This window comes from Garra rufa, chromosome 8 (assembly GCF_049309525.1).
Source record: "Garra rufa chromosome 8, GarRuf1.0, whole genome shotgun sequence".
NCBI lineage: Eukaryota > Metazoa > Chordata > Actinopteri > Cypriniformes > Cyprinidae > Garra > Garra rufa.
Window position 1 is genome coordinate 16,907,167 of NC_133368.1, and position 23,683 is coordinate 16,930,849.

At 36.0% G+C, this 23,683-nt stretch overlaps 1 protein-coding gene across 1 annotated transcript in view; it reads left to right on the forward strand.

Annotated features, from left to right (window-relative positions):
* hat1 (histone acetyltransferase 1) overlaps nucleotides 1–20,981 on the forward strand; it is a 41,121-nt gene extending 20,140 nt beyond the window's left edge. The window contains exons 8-10 of the mRNA XM_073846094.1: nucleotides 3,945–4,096; nucleotides 8,862–8,978; nucleotides 20,444–20,981. Of these exons, the coding sequence (XP_073702195.1) occupies nucleotides 3,945–4,096; nucleotides 8,862–8,978; nucleotides 20,444–20,611 (437 nt within the window). The 3' untranslated portion in view covers nucleotides 20,612–20,981. The remainder of the gene's footprint in view (nucleotides 1–3,944; nucleotides 4,097–8,861; nucleotides 8,979–20,443) is intronic.
* Nucleotides 20,982–23,683: the final 2,702 nt, after the last annotated feature.

Below are 23,683 nucleotides of genomic sequence, written 5' to 3' on the forward strand. Positions count from 1 at the left end.
GCAAAAATGTAATCTCGATAATTTTTTCCCCATATTGAACGATAACGATATATATTTCGATATAAGCTGTTGATGTTGCCAGCTTTAAAATAGTATCCCAACAATGACTAAAGCCACAAAAATGAAAGGGTTCATTAAATTACATTTAAAGTATAGTTTATTAACAAAAACAGATTACAGATTTGGCCTTAAAAATTAAAACAACTTACTAAAATAAATTAAAAAAAAATAAAAGTTGTGACAGAGTATGGTAAATGAGAGTAAATGTACAAAATGTAAACAAAATTATTGTAAAAACATAATTTGTAACAATTATTTATTTATTTATTATTATTATTAACACAATTGTTTATTTTCTCTATTATAGGTTGAGCTATTTAAATTAGAGGCAACCACTGCATTTTGAAACAATCTACAGTATAAATCAGTGTTTCCCAAACTTTTTTTCTGGGGACCCACATTTTAAAGTCGATAAATCCTTGTGACCCAATAAACATTAGGCCCATATAGTTCATATATCACGAAGAGAATTTATGCATTAACAAAATATGTATGACCATTTTTAAGGTCATGCTTCCACTTAACTATTTAAAAGAGATACAGATATTTGACAAAGCACATCTTTTTTATTTAAGTAAACTGCAGATTTGCAGAAAATGTTGTTTACCACAAACACAATATTTATCCGTTATTTTGATATCAAATCAAAAAGTGCTTTTTCAGCATTGTGATCCTCTTTTATCACAGTACACTAATACAATAACAGACATATTCACGTTTAAACTCAATAAAAACAACGTATTATTCAATGCACTTGACTTCTAGATTTGTATATTAAAGTTGCTCAAGCAAGTTGCAACACATTTAAACACAACATAGGGAGGCTATAGCTTCCTTTTTTTAATTAAAAATTGGGCTATCAAAAAATATTTTAATTAAAACTTACCACAGACAGAAACAGTCGGCTCTCATGCTTTTCTTTCGCATTAAATCTTTATTAAAAACAATCCTTTTAAAGAACTTTTCTACCTGGACAAGTGCACGTATTATGTTCCCTTTTTCTTTAAAACTGCATTTTTGCTTATTTTAAACCTAGCCAAAAAGCTACGTGTTGACTGTGAAAAAGTGGGTTTCATTTATATGCATTTATGGGACATTTTCGTGTCAATCCATGTTCATTTTTACAGCGAACAATGCGCTGTCACTTTAATTCAGCGCTTGCAGCACAGCAAAAAATAGATTCTGCCGAAATGATCGCTGCTCTGCTGCAAACGCACTGCTTCTGGGACGTACTGCTGGACTGCAACCGCGTGCAGTGTGAACGCTCCAATCCGTTAACATGGGTGCGAAAAAAATACGCAACGCATACGCACTGCAGACGGAGTATGTGTGAAACAGGCGATGCAGAGCGCAGCTAAGGAACAACAACAAAAAAAGAAAGCAGAAGAAGAAGAAAACGACGAGCTCCCTCGTGCGGCTAATAGGTGAACTACACATACAAATTTTAATCAAGAGTATATAGCGCACTGAAAAAGAGTGCTCGACTTGGCGACCCATACAAAATCTCCCGCGACCCACTTGTGGGTCGGGACCCCGCCTTTGGGAATGACTGGTATAAATAACAAAAAATGACGACACAGTTCTTTCTTAATCGTATTAAGTGCAGACAATTCAGCCATAATCTAAGTAGGCTACTCTCTAAATATTCAAAGTGCAAATAGAGACCGAATATTTCAAGCATGATACAGAGCTATAGACATACACAACCTATCATAGCCTACATACTAATAACAGCCTAGATATGTCATGTAGCCTAATTTGCGTGCATTGGGGGATTAAAATTGCTTTTGAATGCGCGTGCGTTTTTTGCTTTCGGTTTCAGTTTTAACAATCGCGCCAAACTCGCAGCTGAGCTAAGAGTCACTTTTCAGGTAGCTAAACCACTTATATAACGGAATTCGTGCTACCTTTTTTGTCGACAATTTCAACATCTTTGGATAATAACTCGAAGTTAGTTTCACTTTCGTCGCTGCTTCCTCTCTCTTTTTTTTGTCGTCCTGGTGTTAAGTTTGCTTTGCAAAGTGCGGTAGGAAATGAACTTTGTACTTTGACGTGCACACGCACGCTGTACGCTGATTGGCTGTTGTCGCATATTTCTACTGTGTGATTGGCTCTTAGATTAATCCATATCGAGCAAAAAATGTCTAGAGCCTATCATCGTTATTAACATAAATTTTATCGCGATTCGATATGATATCGTTTATCGGCCCAGCCCTAAGACCTACTGTAATGCATGGATCTAATCTAATGTTTTACATCAGATTTTCCCCCAGCCATTAACTAAATGTTCATGTTCAAGATTTAACAGATTATGTTTGTGTGAAGCTTACCAAAACATATTTCTCAATAATGCACTTTATATGGAGATTGGGCTCTCTCGTCTTATGCACACGCTTTGCAAATGTCAGTCAGTGCGATTGTTTAGTTTACATGAGCATGGGTTTGAAAATCATATTTCACTGGTTTCATGTCATTGAGAATTCGATATGAATGGTCACAAAGCTGGAACGCTGCACTTTGCAGCAATAGACCTACAGCTTGTGGTGAGAAGCAGCAGCAGTCGTCCAGAAGTGAGCAGAGAAAATGTACAAATGAAAGTTAATTTTAGTTGTTTAATTACTATTTGCAGGGTGTCTGTGGATCCTTAAAAATTCGTAAAATGTCTTAAATAACATTTTTGTAATAAAAGGCCTTAAAGTCTTAATGTCTTAAATTCAGATTTGATGGGTCTTAAAATAGCTTAAGTCTGATGGACCTAATAACGGTTTACAGTCATTGGACGGACCGAAGATTTTTTTCCTTTTTTATTGATAAATTGTAATATGACATGAAAGGTGATGCATACATTGAAAAAAAAAATAGACCTTTATAAAGGTCTATTAAAAATGCAGATTGAAGTATGTAAAAGCTAATTAAACACTGATAAAAATATTACTTCAGAAAAAAAATGCTTATACCAGCAAAAATGGTGGTACTTTTGTGAGGATATTTTGTGTGGAATGTTGTCTGCTGATATGAAAAGTTCCCTGTATATTGTAGTAATAAATATCATTTATGACAGTGATAATATTTAGTTTTTATTTTTTTACATTAAACATTAAATATTACTTATATGTAATATAATGTGTATTCCCATTACAGGTTTATGTCTTAAATTTCATATAAGGAGGTATTAAAAAGGTCTTAAATTTCACTTGTTTATATCTGTAGAAACCCTGTATTTGGAGCATTAAGATCACTAGAAGAGGGCTGAACTAATTTTTGTCTAAACCTTAAATTCAACCTAAACTGACATTTTTCGTTTTTTCATTTTTCTTTTACCTGTAGCTCCAAATTTCAGACTCAGCATGGGTCACATTTGTGATGACACACACAAATCAAATATATCAGAATTTTGAATTGATTAGCTAAAAGTCAATTGATAATGAAACAAATCAAACTTAGCAATTCTTTTGCTATGTTTGCTACTGACGTTTACTATATTTGGGCACTTTTTAAAACATCTTTGTCTTAATGCTTCTTAAAGCCAGTGAGGTCAACTTTAGTCTAATAGTGTGGTCTTTTTTTAAGCGCATAAATCATTACATGCCAACAACATCAGCATCACCCAGCCCTTATCTAGTCATATAACTGTCTTTCTCCTCTGTCTCTCTCTTCAGTCAGTGACTAATTACTAGTCAGTAGTTTAGTAAGTCTTTGTTCCCCTGATTACCAGAGTAAACATGCATTTAGCTTAATTTTCACCAGTGATGCAAGTGTAATCAGTGTTTTCATGAAGGTTAAGTTATGTCTGTCTGGCATCTGTGTCTTCATACTGTATTTTACCAATTGAAAACTTTCAAGACTCTCATGAGTTGACTCTTCCTTAATTGTCTGCTCTGCAGCGGAGGACCCGTCTGAAAACTATGTGAAGCTGAGAGATTTCGTGCTGGTGAAGCTGTGCTTGACTCTGCCGTCCTTCTCCAGTGAGAAACTCTCTCAGGGCTTCAGTGAAGAGATGGCGTCTGAGGCCAGAGAGAAACTCAAGATCAACAAGGTATAACATCCCTTGCTGGTTTACTTATTAATTTTGCCTTTTTTTAGAGAGAGAAATAGTCATGAAAAGACAAGAGAACAGATGGGTATGAGATTATAGTAGGACTGAAAACTCTCAAGCTTGGGTGCCACATAAGAACTACAGCTCAGTGTGTTAGACATTTTAGACTTTTAATGATTGTAGGTGCATTTTATTTATACCGAGATATTTAAAGAATTAGTTCACTTCCAGAATAAAAATTTTCCAATAATTTGGAAATCCAGGATGTTCATGTCTTTCCTCCTTCAGTCTAAAGGGAATTAAGGATTTCTTCATATAGTGGACTTCAATGGGAGCCAACAGGTTGAAAGACCAAATTGCAGTTTTAATGCAGCTTCAAAAGTCTCTACAAGATCCCAGCTGAGGAATATCTAGCTAAAAGGTCATTTTCTAAAAAAAAAAAAAAAAAAATTAAAATGTATATACTTTTTAATGACAAATGCTTGTCTTGAACTAGCTCTGCTTGTGCATGTGCGTTTTCACATTGGAAATGTCATGCACGGTTAACTCTTTGTCTGTGTACTTCGGTTCGAAAAGGTAGGGTAAGGCAAAAAAAAAATCTAATTTTCTCCTCCAACTTCAAAATCGTCCATCATTGTTGTTTTACCTTTTTTGTAAAGGACTTTCTTTGCACATCTGCTTTGTAAACACTGGGTTGGAACCAGTGTTAATTTCATCAATTCATTAACATTTTTTCTGTGACTAAGACAAGACGTTGACAAGCTAAAACTAATATCTGATGATAAAAACTATGATGAAATTTATGCCACGTCTTTGTTAACAAGATGAGACGGGACTAGTATGTTACTTGAGGACTACCGGACATTCAAAATACATCCTATAAGCTAAGTTAACTGTGATCTGTGATGAACTAGTGATCTGAAACAATGGCCTCAGCACCCGAAAGGTTAGGGATAGGCTGACCAGACGTCTCGTTTTTCCCGGGAGTCACAATTCGTTGTTGATTAACTTAAAGTTAGTGAAAGCGGGATAGGCGGAAACGCGCTGATAGAAGTGCTCTGTCTCGTGGACGCTCTACTTCTTCAGTTTTTATACAGTGCGCGATCAGTTCTTAATGCTCAAATACACACACAGTAGTTAAAATGTCTATCGTGTTGAGTATTTCACATTAACACAGACAGTTATGGATTAAGTAAACGAAAACAGTTGGGTGAAAACTGAATGTGAGTCAGTATTACATGCATGCTTTCCATCTTATGGGACCAGCTTTCCTAATTAAATACCTATCTGTGTCATTAATGTTAACCAAAAAATGATAGTAAATAAATTAGGGCTGTGCAATATATCGAACGATATTTTGAGGCGCGTTTAGTCAATGAAGCCGGTGCTTTGATTAGTAGTAAATCTCCATCACGTGCGTTCCGCTCAGGTTCCGCTGGAGCGGCAATTGATACACAGAGACGTAAATCTCTGACAAGCTACGCCATATCGCGCTAAATATCGAATGCGATATTAAGCTCGATATGGCGTAGCTTGTCAGAGATTTACGTCTCTGTGTATCAATCCTTGATTCAATTTTCTCATAAGCTTAATTGATTTGGTCTAAAGAGAGGATTCATGACTGTTTTGTTTGAAGACTATAAAATAGCTACTAAAATAAATGTTGGTAACTGCAGTTTGACTTAAGTAAAGACTAAAAGTAATGACTAAAAATAAAAAAAAATAAAAAAAAAAAAAAACTTTCGTCAACTAAACAAAGACTAAATCGATGTAAGACTCAAATAACAAAATTTGACTAAGACTATTAAGCATTTTCGTCTCAAGATAAAGACTAAGACCATATCAAAAATGCCTGTCAAAATGAACACTGGTTGGAACTATGTGAGGTCGTGTTATTGGGGACGAGTATTTGTGGTTTAAAAAGTAAAATAAATTTGACATTTTAACCTTTAATCTATTGGGCACCATTGAAGTCCACTATATGGAGAAAAATCCCGGAATGTTTTCCTCAAAAACCTTCATTTCTTTTCTACTGAAGAACGGAAAACATCTTGAATGACATGGTGGTGAACAAATTATCGGGAAATCTTTATTCTGGAAGTAAACTAGTCCTTTAAATAGAACCTATTTTCAATTCTCATTAGATAGTTTGATTAATTTTCAATCCGTTCTTTTGAACTGTTTGTTTTAGTCAAATCAGTGGTATGTGATCACTACCATAAATGTTTGCAAAAAGATTTTTAATATGCTTTGAAATATTTTAGTTAAAATATGTGTACCACTGTTTATTTTACATGGTTATATTGTTGCATATCAGTTGAATTAATTAAATATCATTCTTTGTTCATGGGTATATAATTTTATTTACTCTTTTTTTGTATTTTGACTTGGACTTTTTAACAATAGCTTGCCAGAAAAAACCCTGACAATTTTAAGTAATTTCAGATCAAATTTAAAAATATTCAAAATATTTTTGTATTTCTTTGAAACGTTACTTTTGCTCCATACTGTATATAAAAAAGCCAAGTAATTATTACAGTTAATTCTATAAAGAGATTGTTCATTTATATATAGAGTAAATGGCTTTGTCCTGATGGGTTTCAACTTGTAATGCCCCTAAAGGTAGGAGTGAACATCCGTTTCCTCTGGAGGCCGCTGGCCATTAGCAGGTAGTGAGTGGGCCTAACAGTGACCCCTGTGGGACTCCTCTCTCTCGCCACTCCGGCCACTCTTTAACTGCTCCAATTATAACCCAGCATCCCCTTTTATGCCCCACAATCCCCTCTGTTCATGTTGTTTGTGAGTGATTATCTCAGGGTGGTGCCTGTGCCATGGCCAGGCAAAATGCTTGGCTCTCCATACTACCCTAGTGGGAACTGCGTGAGGTATGGTGGACCTCTCGGAGCCATGGTTACTGAAGGAGTCATAGTTACAGATTCAGAATAGCACGGGAATCCCAGAACAAGATGCTTTTAACCCTGGGAATTGGGCAAGGTTAAAGAGTCAGTCCGTAATTGCTGCTTTTTACTCTTACAAAACTGCCTTACTCTTCAACATTTAGAGTTAGCTCATGGAAGTTAGACAGTATTGTAATGTGACATAACGTAAGATTTCATGTTTGATTGATTAGAAACAAATAAGTTCTTTATTTTAATATTATTAATGATGCATGATGTTCTTCCTTTGATTTAGGTTTTGAATTTTACATTTGTGTATGTCACAGTTTTTGCTTTATAAGATATCATCTGTGGCACACTAACAGTTTTCAGGCATTTCTTATACACTGCTTTTAAAAAGTTTGGGATCAGTATTTTAAATGTTTTTGACTTGATTAAAAAAATACAGAAAATAACAGTATATTGTGAAATATTATTCCTCTAATGCAAAACTGAACTTTCATCAGCAATTACTATAGTCTTCAGTGTCACATGAGCCTTCAGAAATCATTCTAATAATGCTGATTTATTAAGTTGCAACTTACTGAAATGCTTTTTAAACGTACAGTTATTATTATTCTTCTGAGACAAAAATTTCCGGCTGCTTCTCCTCCTAGAGTTTTGATCTGACTCAAGTTGCTATATCTTTTCTAACTGATCAGACTTAGTTGTCTGTCTGTCTGTCTGTCTGTCTGTCTGTCTGTTTTCGCACTTTCTGATCAGGCTTTTTCAAGCCATCTTAAAGTTTGTATTAAAAAACGTATTCATCTGGTTACTGTTATTATCAGTGTTGGAAACTGTCGTGCTGCTTAATATTTTTAGAACGTGATTTTTTTTCAGGATCCTTGATGAATAAAAAGTTAAAAAGAACAGTATTTATTCAAAATAGAAATCTTTGCTATCACTTTTTTTATTAATTTAACACATCCCTGCTGAATAAAATAAATAATTTATTTAAAAAAAAAAAGTAAGAATAAAAAAATACTAACCACGCATTTAAATAGTAGTTTATATTGTTACAAAATATTTCTAACAAAAACAAATATTTATTAATGAATCCTGAAAAAGTATCACAGGTTCCAACAAAATGTTATGCAGATGATAAATCAGCATATTAGAGTGATTTCTGAAGGATCATGTGTCATTAAAGAGACTGGAGTAATGATGCTGAAAATTCAGCTTTGTCTCACAGAAGTAAATTGCATTTTAAAATATATTTACATAGAAACCAGTTAGTTTACATTGAAATAATAACTGTTTTTTTTTTTAAAGATTTTTGATCAAATAAATGCAGCCTTGATGAGCATGAGAAACTTAAAAAAAAAAAAGCAGTGTATTGCTTTGCTAGATGTAGGGCACTCATATCACTCAATGCTCTCTTTATTTTCACATAAAATAATTTAAAACCAATTCAGTATTTCATGTCCATGTTTTATTGTTTTGGAAAACAGTGTAATTGAATGAATATTGCACAGTTGTCATTATCATAAAATAACCCCCCTCAGGGTGATAGAAGACCCCTCAGCTTTGTTTTCTAATCATCCTATCTGTGTTTATTTTGCAAAAATGATGGGCTTCCTGAACTCTACTCAAGGGAATTACATCGGTAACGAATAACCAGACTTTCAGCTGAAAGTAGTTCCACTTCTAAAGTACTAGATGTTCACAATTTGAATCAAACATTTTACTAAAGAATTCATGCAGCGGCTTTAAAGAAAATCTGACCCTCACGTTTTGCTCAAGATGCCACAGATGCTTTGTTGAAAAAGCTAGAATATTAAAGAAACAAAGCTTTACAGTATGTCTTTTGTCTGCTGTCTGACTTTCAGAAACATGCACGCCGTGTTTATGAAATTCTGCGCCTCAGAAACACAGACATGAGCGATGAAGAGAAAGCCAGGGAATTTCGCTTGGAAGTGAAAAAAAGACTCTACGGACCATACAGAGTAAGTGTGTGTGCTCTATTTGCTTATGTTCGTCCATCCCTGTTTATCTACATTGACTGACTGCTTTTAAGAAGCAGAATGACTGCAATCTGACTTAGTACACAGAGTACATTACCCATTAGGCGTAACTGCTACAACTCCCATGCAGTGATTAGTCAGTCATAAAGAGCCTGAGCTTCGTGTGCTGAACATGGATTTCAAGAAACAACAAAACAAGTGAAGTCTTGCCAAAACAAACCCCGGCCGCGACTGCCAAGGTTGGCCTGCTTGTGTAACGTTCTCCAAACCGCACAGCTCAAACTACAACATGTGAAATGAAGCATTTCTGAACTTCAAAGAGAGCTGCACATTTCTGGGCCTGTTTATATGTGCTACATAAAAATGAACAGAAACAAAACTCTTTCAGTGCTGCTGTTCTGATATTCTGCAGTCTTTGTCTGGGATAATTTATTCATTGAGTGGCGTGAATAGTTTGCGCCGTTTCCTGTGTGATCCTCTCACGCGGTGTTAAGAGCGAGAGGGACACGAGGCCTCGGTCTGGGTTTGTTTGAGGGTATAATGGCTCACACCGGGCGGCAGCCGCAGTCTCCACATCCACACCACGAGCTCCATTCACAACAAGTGTCATTATTACAGATTTGCATCTGATTTAAGCGGAGCCATTTAGCAGGGAGAATGCAGCACCCAGTCACCTGCACACCGACTCTCTCTCTAATCCGCTCTCTCTGCATGAAGACACGCTGCGGTTGTGTATCTCAGGACTGGAGCTGTGCAATGTCACTAAATTCTTTTGACCTCAGTAGTTATCTTTCTGCAGGCTTGTGTATATGTTATAGTTATAATTTGGAACAGTTCGACACGCTGTATTTTAATGTCTTAAGTAATTATCCTTAAGCCCACACAACCCCTGCACTGATTATTGGAAAAAGAAAATCTATGCATTGTCATACTGACCAGAATATATAATATATATATAATATAATATAAAGAAAAACACTACTGTTCAAAAGTTTGGCATCAGTATTTTAGTTTTTTTTTTTTTTTTTTTTAAACAAATGATTACTAAGTGAGTAAGTAAGTCTTCAAGTGAGTAAGTGGACTTCAATGGGAGCCAACGAGTTGAAGGTCCAAAATGCAGTATCATTGCAGCTTCAAAGGGCTCTACACGATCCCAGCTGAGGAATAAGGGTCTTCTCTAATGAAACGATTGATCATTTTATAAAAAAAATAAATACATGTGCATGTATGTATGTATGTGTGTATATATATATATATATATATATATATATATATATATATATATATATTAGGGGTGGGCATAGATTAATTTTTTTAATCTAGATTAATCTAGATTAAATCTTGGAATTAATCTAGATTAATCTAGATTAAAATGGCTAATTTGAATTCTGCTGAAGGCATTCAGAATATGTGTGCTACCCAAATAATGACTAAAAGTAAGTCTTCGAGAACGGGCCAGGTGGCGCATTAGATCAGGCGCTCATCTCCTGTTTCCAAAATGCATCACAAACTGCTTGACAATTGCATTTACAACATAATTACCTATAAAAACTTGTGTAACCAAGTACTTCTGCGCAAAAGGCTGCACGACGTGCGCGTGCTGCACAGACGCGCACCGGCATGGATATCTGCGTGCATAGTCTTGGGTTAAACTGCGTTGCTTTTAGAAGCGTCAATTTAGTTGTTGCATATAGTTTAATGTCTTTATTTCGGGATTATCAAAGTAAATTATAACTCACGTGCCCCAGTAAAAAGGGTCTAGCAACGCACCTGCCCTGAAGCGGCTTCATAGCTGCATTCATGTTTGCGCGTCTCATTTGATGTGGTAATTTCACAGAAGTTGAAGACTCGTTCTCGCCCCCTACAGTGCAATTCGACTAGGTATACATCATCCGTGCTAAAATATCAAGGTGAAAGTCATCATATCTTGCGTAGTTTAGACCCAGCTCCCAACCCAACTTTGAGAATAGATTAACGGCGATATTTTTTTTATCGCCCGATAAGAGTCTCACGTTAACGCAGCACGTTAACGCCGATAACGGCCCACCACTAATATATATATATATATATATATATATATATATATATATATATATACACACACACACACACACACACACAAATGTATATACATTTTAACCACAAATGCTCATCTTGCACTAGCTTGGCCTCACGTTATCATGCACATGTGATGTAGGCTGACCCAGTGTTTACAAAAGAATGTGCAAAGAAAGTCAAACACCCTTTACAAAAAAAGGTAAAAACAATGTTGGACGATTTTGAAGTTGGAGGAGAAAATTGGATTTTTTGCCCTACCCTCCTTTTTTTAACCCAAGTACACAGATGGAGAACTAACCATGTGTGATCTTTTTATGTGATTACATAATGCATGAAGACACGCAGAGCTAGTGCAAGACAAGCATTTGTGGTTAATGTATATAAATTACATTCTTTTTTTTTTTTTTTTTTTTTTAGGAAAATGGCCTATTTTTTTTCACTAGATAAGACCCTTGTTCCTCGGCTGGATTGTTTAGAGCCTTTTGTAGCTGAATTGAAACTGCAATTTGGACCTTCAACCCATTGATCCCCATTGAAGTCCACTATATAGAAAAAAATCCTGAAATGTTTTCCTCAAAAACCTTAATTTCTTTGCTGCTGAAGAAAGCAAGACATGAACATCTTGGATGACATGGGGGTGAGTAAATTATCAAAAGAAAAAATGTCAATCTGGAAGTGAACTTCTCCTTGAAGACTTTTTATAATGTTATATATCTATTTCAAATAAATGCCAATTTTATTTATATATATATATATATATATATATCAGAGGTTGCGTTAGACTTTAACATTGCCCGTCATTTTGACGGATCGTAAAAATTCGTCAGGGTCGTAAAAATTTAGAAAACTGTTTCTAAACGGCTCTGGCTTCTGTGTAGTCGCCTGTATGTAATCAAACTCATAGCAAAAGATTCGTTGTTGTTCTGGATTCAGTGCTCTGCTGCCACACTGGAGCGCACTCGCCACCAACTGGACAGGAGTGGGAATTACAGCTACAAATTACAATACATCCTCAATGTAATCTGTCAAAGTGACGGACGGCCTTCAGATTTTTCCGTAATTTCTAAAAAAATTCCGTCAATGACAGACAATTTTCGGTTAACGCGACCTCTGATATATATATATATATATATATATATATATATATATATATATATATATATATATTAGTGGTGGGCCGTTATCGGCGTTAACGTGAGACTCTTATCGGGCGATAAAAAGAAATATCGCCGTTAATCTGTTGTCAAAGTTGGGTTATCTTATTTACACGAAGGCATGTCATTTCTGTCTCTACATGGTCGCGCGTTTATAATGTCTCCTCCGCGAAAACACAGAAGGGATCGCGGACTCCTAAAGAACGAATCTACTATAGCGTGAAATTCCACGGATTTCGTCGATTTTTGGATTAATAAATCAAAAGTTGGCCTGTGACTTAATTCAAATCGCGATATGGACTAGTGTCTGTGAAAACTGAAATGCAAAAAGACCGTTTTAATATGAATCCTGCATGTTCCTTTTGCCTTTGTATGTATGAATGGCAGAGACACGTTTTTACTACACGCATATCGAAGCATGCGTGACGTTCCCAGTAATTTTTGGCATTTGCATCTCACATGAACAGATAAACTCAATCTCCAAAGCTGCTGTGAGTGTCACTTTTACCGTTTAATTTGAGAAAACTAGGATCATATCATAGAGTCAGTGTTGTTTTCGTCAACGATGACGATGACGAAATCATTTCGTTGACACAACTTTTTTCATGACGATAACGAGACGATGACGAGATAAAAATGGCTCGTTGATGACTAAAACATGACGAGACGTGTGTGAGTTTTCGTTGGTGAGACGAGAATAGACGAAAATGTTAGTGGGTGGTCCGTCAGACGTTTAAAATGTCACTTTTACCGTTTAATTTGAGAAAACTAGGATCATATCATAGAGTCAGTGTTGTTTTCGTCAACGATGACGATGACGAAATCATTTCGTTGACACAACTTTTTTCATGACGATAACGAGACGATGACGAGATAAAAATGGCTCGTTGATGACTAAAACATGACGAGACGTGTGTGAGTTTTCGTTGGTGAGACGAGAATAGACGAAAATGTTAGTGGGTGGTCCGTCAGACGTTTAAAATGCACGACATTTCTGCTTATTGTGCATGCCAACCTAAGAAGTATCTGCCGCTATGGCAAGCTGTTTTAGCATTAAATACTCTTTGCCATACTAGTATGGCAAGCCGTTTTAGCATTCTATCCTTGTTTGGTTACGCCCACCACCTGGCGTGCAGCGCACAACGTGCTCAACATGTCACATTGTTGGCCCTCAGACAGACAGACGATTAACCATGATAGCGGCAGTTTGCACATTATTTCAAATATATGTCTTATGTCTAAAACCATTCCTTCATTATTGTAATTATTGGTGAAAATAGTCGATCCGGAAGCTCACATTGTGTTGAACTATAGATCTGCTATTTTCACAACTTATAAGTGACACTACCCAACAGCAAAATACTTACTGACCTACATTAATTTGTTAAAAGACTACTTTTCCCCCTTTTTTTTTTTTTGACTAAAACTAGACTAAAACCTTTATGACATTTCGTCGACTAAAATTGGACTAAAACTATCACATATAGAAGTGACTAAAATGTGACTAAAACTAATAAGCATTTTAGTCCATAAGACTAAGACTAAATCTAAGATGGTTGTCAAAAACAACACTGCATAGAGTACACACAGAAACTTCACGGCAACCTGTCAAAATAAAAGTACGGTGTAACCTAACAGAACATTAGTCCTGTATTACTTTTGTACAGTACAATGTAGGTGTTTATATATTCCTGTTTAAATAATTGTCATAAAACAATATATATGATAAAAAATAAATATAACCCCCCTCCCCCCAAAGCTGTAAACCTAGGGGAAACACTAGCTACCATAGATGTATATACGTAGATGTATATTTTTATCACACTGTACATCAATAATACGTTTTTTTTTATTATAGTAAGGGCTAAGTTTAGGGTTGGGTCGGTGTAGACATAAAAAAAAAAAAAAAACAATCTAATAGGTAGAAAAATTTATTTCATTGTTAGTTAGTTAGTAAACACAAGTACATCTTATTGAACATCATTTATTTTCATCAATTATCATAGTAGAACAGCTTTCTCGAGCAGTTTGTGATGCAGTTTGGAAACAGGAGAGCCCCTGGTCTAATGTGCCACCTGGCTTGAGAAACCCGTTCTCAAAGACTTACTTTTAGTCATTATTTGGGTAGCACACATATTCTGAATGCCTTCGGCAGAATTCAAATTAGCCATTTTAATCTAGATTAATTCTAAGATTACAGTGAGATTAATCTAGATTAAAAAAATTAATCTATGCCCACCACTAATATATATATATATTGATTGATGTTGATATTTTTGAGATATTTCTATAGCTAAAGCATATTGTGAGTAGTAGCTGTCATGACAAAAAATGACCATGACATGATCATGACTCCCCCCCCCCACCCTTCTTTGGAGTTTAAAAGGGTATATAATGTTGCTAAAAAGAGCATTATTTTTTGTATTTATTGTAGTGCAATGTGTTTATCCAGTTTGAGGTTCGAAAAACCTTATTTTCCACATACTGTACATTATTGTTGCTCCTCTCTGCCCCACCTTTCTGAAACGGTTAGATTTTTACAAAACTCATCATTGATTGAAACCGAGGTGTTCTCTGATTGGCCAGCTGTACGGTGCATTGTGATTGGCGAATACCTCAAGCGTTTGACAGAACTGTTACACACCTTACCATGCCGTTTCTCCCATTATAAATGAAGCATTTGTTGCATCCAGTGGGGACATAGCTACTGATTATAATGACTCATACTGTCTTTTTACGCATTGCGTCACACCACGTAAACATAACGCTATGTCTGCATTTGCGATCGTAGACCGAGAAACAACAAGCACTACTCTACGCTGCTCAAAACTCGCGTTTGAATAGTCAGTACTGAATTCTTTAAATATGAAAACTTACAGGCCTAAGTCAGAAGTGCAGACTGTCTTTAGCCTTGACTCTTTGTGTACAGCTGGCATTGTAAGCTGCTCTCCCAGGTTCAGGAAACAGTCTTCCGTGAAATGCGCATCAACCACTCAAATATTTGCGTTGTAATGTTCCGGAACAGTGTTGTAAATATAACTTAACCACCAATTTCTAGTTGTGTCCTCACTTGGAAGGCCAAACAATGTGCTTTTGCTTTGGCAATAAAACACTGCGTCTCCACAACATGCTGGCTGCAACAGTACTTCAGCTGGTAAAAGTTACGTCATCTTTTTTTCCATTTACATATGGGCGGTGTTATGCTAATCTACTCACCCCGTGACGTGGACAAGTAGGGGCCTGTTTGAATGAGCCGTTTTAAGGAGGTGTGGCTCAGACTTAACTTTTATAATAAATATCTCTTTGGTTTTGACATTTTAAGCTTTGCAACTTCACCGATCTTATCTATGCACAAACAGCTTGTAAAACTCTAAAGACAAATGAAAACAAGAAACCACATCATTTGACCCCTTTTATACGTTATAGTTACTGTATGTTTTCATAGTATTGAAAAGAGCAGAATGAACATTCTGCCGAATTTCTCTTTTTGAATTCCACAGTATAAAGAATGTCAGATGGGTTTTTGGAACTCTGCAATTCTCAAGATGATTTTTGCAGAATCCTGTTGCCAAAGATTTCGTGCAGTGGTCTTTATCTTTTCATCTCGTTTCATTTATATTTTAACTCAATTAGCTGTTTCTTTTCGCTGCATGTGTCTTGATTCTCCGCGGAGGTTGTGGTGATATTAGTTGATGTGTTGCAGATAATGTGGTTTGATATGATATGTGCTTTGGTGCTGAAGCTCCAGCAGCGGTAATATGTTGGATCAGAACCGCTCTCATGGTGACACTGTCCAGGACAGACAACTCTTGACAGCAGAATAACCGCATACACACCAGACGAAAGAGACAGAGCCAAAGAAAGAGTGAAAAACATGAGGCTGGGAAAAAAACAGAGCAGGATCTGCAGACCATATGCCTCTTTCTCTCTCTTCTGGAGGTCTCTTTACTCAAAATGTGTTGCAGATTTCCCTGTCTTCACAACAGCTTGTCTGTGTGTGGATGCAGGTATGGATGTAGGAGGTGATTCATTAATAATGAACTTTGCCCAATAATTCAATACACACTTGTTTGCAATATCAGAAAATTGTTCTTTGGTTAATATTATTGATATAAGCTGGAAGAACATATTTTGTCCCTTGGTGTTATCTTATTGTATGGCAGTTCCTGCTGAAGACTTGCTGAATAACCAAATGTAAAAAACACTCTTGCACAGTCTGTAGCCAATAAATTCATTAAACACCTTACGTTTGGGTATGAGGTTATCCTGACTTTAAGAGTAATATACGATGATGATTTTTAACATTCTTTTCAGGAATGCAAATTCTTCTTAAATATTTGGCTTTAGAACAGAGTTAGTACAAGGTGCTTAAAGTACTTAAATTTGACTTTTTGCAATTTAAGGCCTGGAAAACCCTTGAAAATAGTAATATTCCTGAAGAGGTACTTGAAAAGTGCTAGAATTATTTAAATGTAATGTATCTATGAAATAAATGTTAAAAAATTTCAGTAAGCACATATCCTTTCACACAATTCAAAAAACATATTTCATCACTTATTTCAGTTTATTGTCATAAAACTAGCAAGCTAAGCCAGTAGTAGAAGTGACAATGTTGTGTAAACATGGCTGAAGATGTGAAAAGACGAACACATGAACTGAATCAATTGAGTGAGTCATTTACACTGGATCGCTCCAATTATTTCAAACTCTATTCACTAGCAAAAACCAGATCAAACTAAAAGAGCCATTTATTTGTGGATTTCAACATCGCGTGTAATTATATTAGAAAGCACATAGTGATGGGTGAAATGGAGCTTTTTGTAACTCTAAATCAGTTAAACCATTGCATCGCAAAATGAAATCGTGCATCACAAATAATTTGTTTCAGATTGGGTTTTCAAATCACGTATATTGAACCATTTAGTTTAGATTGAGACTTCATAGCTGGTTCGCGAATGATTGAATGAAATTAATGATTCAAATCAAAAGATTCGTGATTTGAAGTCCCGATCTAAATCAAATGATTTGCGATTCGCGTTCTGAGTCCTGATCTGAAAGTAATTTTTTGCATTATTCAGATTGGGACTTCGGAGCTAGATCGCAAACCTTTTGCTTTAGATTGGAACCTCGGAGCGTGGTTCGTCTTTTCACATCTAGCGCCATGTTTACACAACATTGCCAGTTGGAAAGCGCATCACAAAAAATGTGTTTCAGATCAGGATTTCAGATTGCGCATCGCAAATCATTTGATTTAGATCGGAAGGGGTTTGTAAATAATTTTTCATAAATTGAATTAAAATAATTTGCGTCCCGTGTTCTGAGTCCTGATCTGAAATGATGGTTCGCAAATCATTATTCAGATCAGGACTTCGGAGTGTGGATCACAAATCTTGCTTTTGATCGGAATGTCAGAGCGTGAATTGCAAATTATTTGATTTAGATCAGGACGCGATGGTCGCGAAACCTTTGAATAAGATTAGGACTTTGAATTGCATATCGCAAAATCATTTGATTTAGATTGGAATGGGTTTGTGAAGCATTTTGCGAATTGAATGTTTCAAATCAAATAATTTGCCATTTGAAAACCCAATCTAAATTAAATGATTTGCGATCTGCACTCCGAGTCCTGACCTGAAGTTATGGTTCGCGAATCAGGACTTCGGAGTGTGGATCACTAATCTTTTGCTTTAGATCAGAACTTCAGAGTGAGGATCGCAAATTATTTGATTTAGATCAGGACTTCAAATCGCAAATCATTTGATTTAAATAATTGAATTCACGAAATTATTCACAAACCCATCCGACCTTAATCAAATGATTCACGAAACGCAATTTGAAGTCCTGGTCTGAGTCAAATGATTTGCCATCTAAAATGATGGTTCGCGAATCATTTGAATAAGATTAGGACTTTGAACTGCGTATCCCGAAATCATTTGATTTAGATTGGAATGGGTTTGTGAAGCATTTTGCGAATTGAATGTTTCAAATCAAATAAATAGCAATTTGAAGTCCCAATCTAAATTAAATGATTTGCGATCTGCACTCCGAGTCCTGACCTGAAGTTATGGTTTGTGAATCAGGACTTCAGAGTGTGGATCACTAATCTTTTGCTTTAGATTGGAACTTCGGAGTGAGGATCGCAAATTATTTGATTTAGATCAGGACTTCAAATCGCAAATCATTGGATTTTAATTATTCAATTTGCGAAATGATTCACAAACCTGTTCCGAAGTCTCGATCTAAACCAAATGATTTGAAATACGCAATCTGAAATGCTCATCTGAAATAAATTATTTTTGTAAAAAAATAAAACAGTGATAAAACACTGAATCATTCTCTGTTTCACCCATCACTACATGTATTTTAATAATGAATGGCTCTTTTAATTTGATCTGGTTTTTGCTAGTGAATCACTTGAAATAAATGATCAAAGTCACGAGTTTGAATCAATCGGAGCGGTTCAGCATAAATGACTGATGAAATGAATTCATCTGTTCTTCAGCCATGTTTACACAACATTGTCAGTACTACTACTGACTTAGCTCGCTAGTTTTATGACATTAACTGAAATAAACGAAAAAGTATGTTTTTTTTTTTTGTGAATTTTGTGTTAAAAAAATGTGCTTATTGAAAAAATCTTTTTTTCTGATTTTTTTTCTTAAACCGTAGAAAACATCAAACAATTAAGGCAGTACAGTTATAAAAACAAAACAAAGAAAAAAGAAAGAATGTGTACACATACAAAGTTTGTAGCATACTTTGTAATACTTCAGAAGTAATACTTTGTGCTTCACTTTACTTTTGCCATTTTGTTTTATAAGTATATTTTTATCTATTTTTTCTTTTTTAGAATTTAGAATTTAGAATGAAAGAAAATACATTGATAAGTGAGATCTCTGATTGAAGTCCTTGAAAATCCAAAAAGTAGTGCTTGAAAAGTCCTTGAAAGTTCTGGAATTTAATTTTACTGTGTCTGTACGAACCCTGTTAGATTAATCTTAAATAAGAACATTTCTAAGAAATGGTTTAGGGAATGCAAAATGTTCTTCGTTTTATTAGGTTTTGTGAGTTTTTTTCTGAAGAATGTCTTGTGAATCTGGCCTCAGTACTTTTGACATGTAGTGCTTTAGCACTCACTAAAGGAATTACACAATAGAGCTGTTCAGTCGTGATATCAGTCTGTAGACCAATCCGACAGGCTAATTCACCATGGCTTCTCTCTGGAATTTCCCATAGGTTTTCAATTGTGGTTTGCACAATTAGGTCTGTGGCAACATTTTGACATTTAAATTACACACAGAAATACCTTAAATATAAATTTTAAAGCTGCTGTTTTTAATGCAAGTTGTAATTTAAGGACAGCAGTGATTGGCTGATTTGCCATCCATGTAAACTCCCTGTAAAACTTGTAAAACTTGTGCTCCTGTTAGCAAATTGTGTTTTAGAAGAAGTAGATTAATGGGGAAATCAGCTGAAATTGATGGCTTGCTTACAGTTATCACTGCTTATAAACCTGAGATAGAAGAAATATTTGAAACTTTACATGCAGAAAACTAATACAGGTTCTTAAAATAATAGGCTTTGCAACTGTTTAGTGAATATTTTATATATCTAGTGAATATGTACACTACCAGTCAAAGGTTTTTGAGCAGTGAGAATTTTTTTTTTTTAAGGAAATCTCTTCTGCTCACATATAAATAATATTTAGGAAGGATGCTCTAAATTAAATAGCTTTGAAATCACAAGAAAAAAAATAAATTTCAAAATATATTCAAATAGAAAAGTTATTTTAAATATTTTATATATTAAAGTTTCACTCTTTTTCTTGATTTTGGATCAAATAAATGCAGGCTTGGTGAGCAGTTAAAAAAACATCAAAAAAACTTTTGACTGGTAGGGTATGTGAATTCTAAATCTATATACGTTCTGTTTGTGTGTGTGTGTGTGTGTGTGTGTGTGCTTTCTTTTCGTATTTCGTGAGTCTTGTTTTAGTGTCAAAGCCTCTCAACAACCTTACATACTCAATTTTTGTTCACGGTTCTTTTATTTCTCTCCTCTTTCTCTCGCTGTGTTTTAATCCATGAAGTTGAGCTGTGATGTAATCAGATTTGCCTTGGGGTTTCTGTTCAATGGCAGTTTTTGGATGGGATCAGGTGAGCTGCTTTGCATCTTATTTTCTGCTGCGCCGTACTGACACCTGTGTATTTTCTCCCAACGCTTTTGCCTTGTGCGTAGAAAAACCAGCGTGAGCTGACTAAGATGCGGAAATGTTTGAGGCCAGAGGAGTTGGCGTCCCACATCAGCCAGATGGACACGAGACTGCAACACGAGGAGCTGGAGAAAAGCTACCAGGATGTGCTGGCAGAGTATCGCAGAGTCCTGGAGCGACTGGCTCAGGCGTGAAAACACGGAGACTTCTGCATAGTCCTGGAAAGACTGGCCCAGACACACACACTTACACACACTGTTCTATTGCATTGTACCCAGTGTTAATAAGGGTTTAAATGTGACACATCTGCATTTGTTACTTGTGTGATAGACAGATGATGGGCAGTTATTCACATAATGAGAGATGAGTGCATTGGTCTGCTGTGAAGATGATGAACTCTGAGCTGATATTGTTATTGGTTTTTCCATCAAACATTTTCCTTCAAATGTAAAAATGTAGATTTTGAAGCACTTCCTATGAAAAACAAATAAAATGTTTTGTATATTGCTCAAATGTATCTCTTTGGTGATGTGTCTGAAATAAAAAAGATCTTCGTTTTACTTATCAGACTGTAACCTTGCACTGTTTGATGTTACACATTTAAAACTTGCATAATAACACAGTATGTGTTTGAAGTACACAGCTGTTTAGAAGTTTGGGGTTAACATTTTTTTAATTCAAAAAGGATGCATTAATTTTTTTTTTCAAAATAAATGCTCTTATTTTGAATTTTCTATTCCAAGAAATTCAATTTATTCATGCATTTATTTATTAGGTTTTGATTTCATATGAAAAGCTTGTTAAAAGCTACTTCATTTGTGGATTGTTGATTGTGGAAAAGATGATTTCCAACCTTTGTCTCTGAAACTCCAAAATGCTCTAAATGTTATTACGGCAGTCACTGATTTATGATCTGAGATGGTAAGATTAGCTGGCGATACAGTGGATGAAACACCAAGACGAATTTTAGCTAACATTACTGTACAGTCGTGGCCAAAAGTTTTGAGAATGACACAAATATTAGTTTTCACAAAGTTTGCTGCTAAACTGCTTTTAGATCTTTGTTTCAGTTGTTTCTGTGATGTACTGAAATATAATTACAAGCACTTCATACGTTTCAGAGGCTTTTATCGACAATTACATGACATTTATGCAAAGAGTCAGTATTTGCAGTGTTGGCCCTTCTTTTTCAGGACCTCTGCAATTCGACTGGGCATGCTCTCAATCAACTTCTGGGCCAAATCCTGACTGATAGCAACCCATTCTTTCATAATCACTTCTTGGAGTTTGTCAGAATTAGTGGGTTTTTGTTTGTCCACCCACCTCTTGAGGATTGTCCACAAGTTCTCAATGGGATTAAGATCTGGGGAGTTTCCAGGCCATGGACCCAAAATTCAACGTTTTGGTCCCCGAGCCACTTAGTTATCACTTTTGCCTTATGGCACGGTGCTCCATCGTGCTGGAAAATGCATTGTTCTTCACCAAACTGTTGTTGGATTGTTGGAAGAAGTTGCTGTTGGAGGGTGTTTTGGTACCATTCTTTATTCATGGATGTGTTTTTGGGCAAAATTGTGAGTGAGCCCCACTCCCTTGGTTGAGAAGCAACCCCACACATGAATGGTCTCAGGATGCTTTACTGTTTGCATGACACAGGACTGATGGTAGCGCTCACCTTTTCTTCTCCGGACAAGCCTTTTTCCAGATGCCCCAAACAATCGGAAAGAGGCTTCAACTGAGAATATGACTTTGCCCCAGTCCTCAGCAGTCCATTCGCCATACTTTTTGCAGAAGATCAATCTGTCCCTGATGTTTTTTTTGGAGAGAAGTGGCTTCTTTGCTGCCCTTCTTGACACCAGGCCATCTTCCAAAAATCTTGGCCTCACTGTGCGTGCAGATGCGCTCACACCTGCCTGCAGCCATTCCTGAGCAAGCTCTGCACTGGTGGCACTCCGATCCCGCAGCTGAATCCTCTTTAGGAGACGATCCTGGCGCTTGCTGGACTTTCTTGGACGCCCTGAAGCCTTCTTAACAAGAATTGAACCTCTTTCCTTGAAGTTCTTGATGATCCTATAAATTGTTGATTTAGGTGCAATCTTAGTAGCCACAATATCCTTGCCTGTGAAGCCATTTTTATGCAACGCAATGATGGCTGCACGCGTTTCTTTGCAGGTCACCATGGTTAACAATGGAAGAACAATGATTTCAAGCATCACCCTCCTTTTAACATGTCAAGTCTGCCATTCTAACCCAATCAGCCTGACACAATGATCTCCAGCCTTGTGCTCGTCAACATTCTCACCTGAGTTAACAAGACGATTACTGAAATGATCTCAGCAGGTCCTTTAATGACAGCAATGAAATGCAGTGGAAAGTTTTTTTCGGGATTAAGTTCATTTTCATGGCAAAGAAGGACTATGCAATTCATCTGATCACTCTTCATAACATTCTGGAGTATATGCAAATTGCTATTATAAAAACTTAAGCAGCAACTTTTCCAATTTCCAATATTTATGTAATTTTCAAAACTTTTGGCCACGACTGTACAATGATACAGAATTTGAACCTCTGATCATTCACTCAAGTCGAATCAATTTGCAAGCAGAAATATGCTGTAAAATGTGCTCCCTCCCTTTTGCAGCTAATGCATCTTCTGATTGCATTTAGCATTGAGTGCTTCACTAATGACCGTTACGCCGAAGCCCTTCCTGTCGCCACGCGGACCACTCACGCTGATTCCATGGATGAATTACCATCTCTTCCCTTTTACTCGACGCAGTTAAAAAATTAAGGTCTGGAGGTTAATTTTCATTTGTCATCCTCTTCAAATGTGAGAAGTTGAGCGCAGAACTCTTGACCATGTCAGATATTAATTGTATCCTCTCATGTTCCTCTGGCTCCTGAGTTCATATCAAGGCCTCTCGTCTAAATCCAAATAGAGAGGAATAATTAATGTGGCTGGAGTATCTCGAGTGTTAAAGAGGATTTCCATTGTAGGATGGTAAGATTTTGACAGTAGATATTATGGTGGAACTCATAATGATGCTCCTCCTTTGAGATTTGAGAAAGAGTTAGACCCAGATAACTGCCAAACCTTGTATTTCATGTCTTCCTAAGACATTTGTGCTTTTCAGATGGCGACCAGATTAAATAAATTAAAATGACTCTTGGCATCTGGTTCTATGAAGAATCTTTGACATAACATGGAACCTTTCCATTCTTTATAGACCTTATGCCTCAGAGAAACAAATACGAATTTAATAAGAATT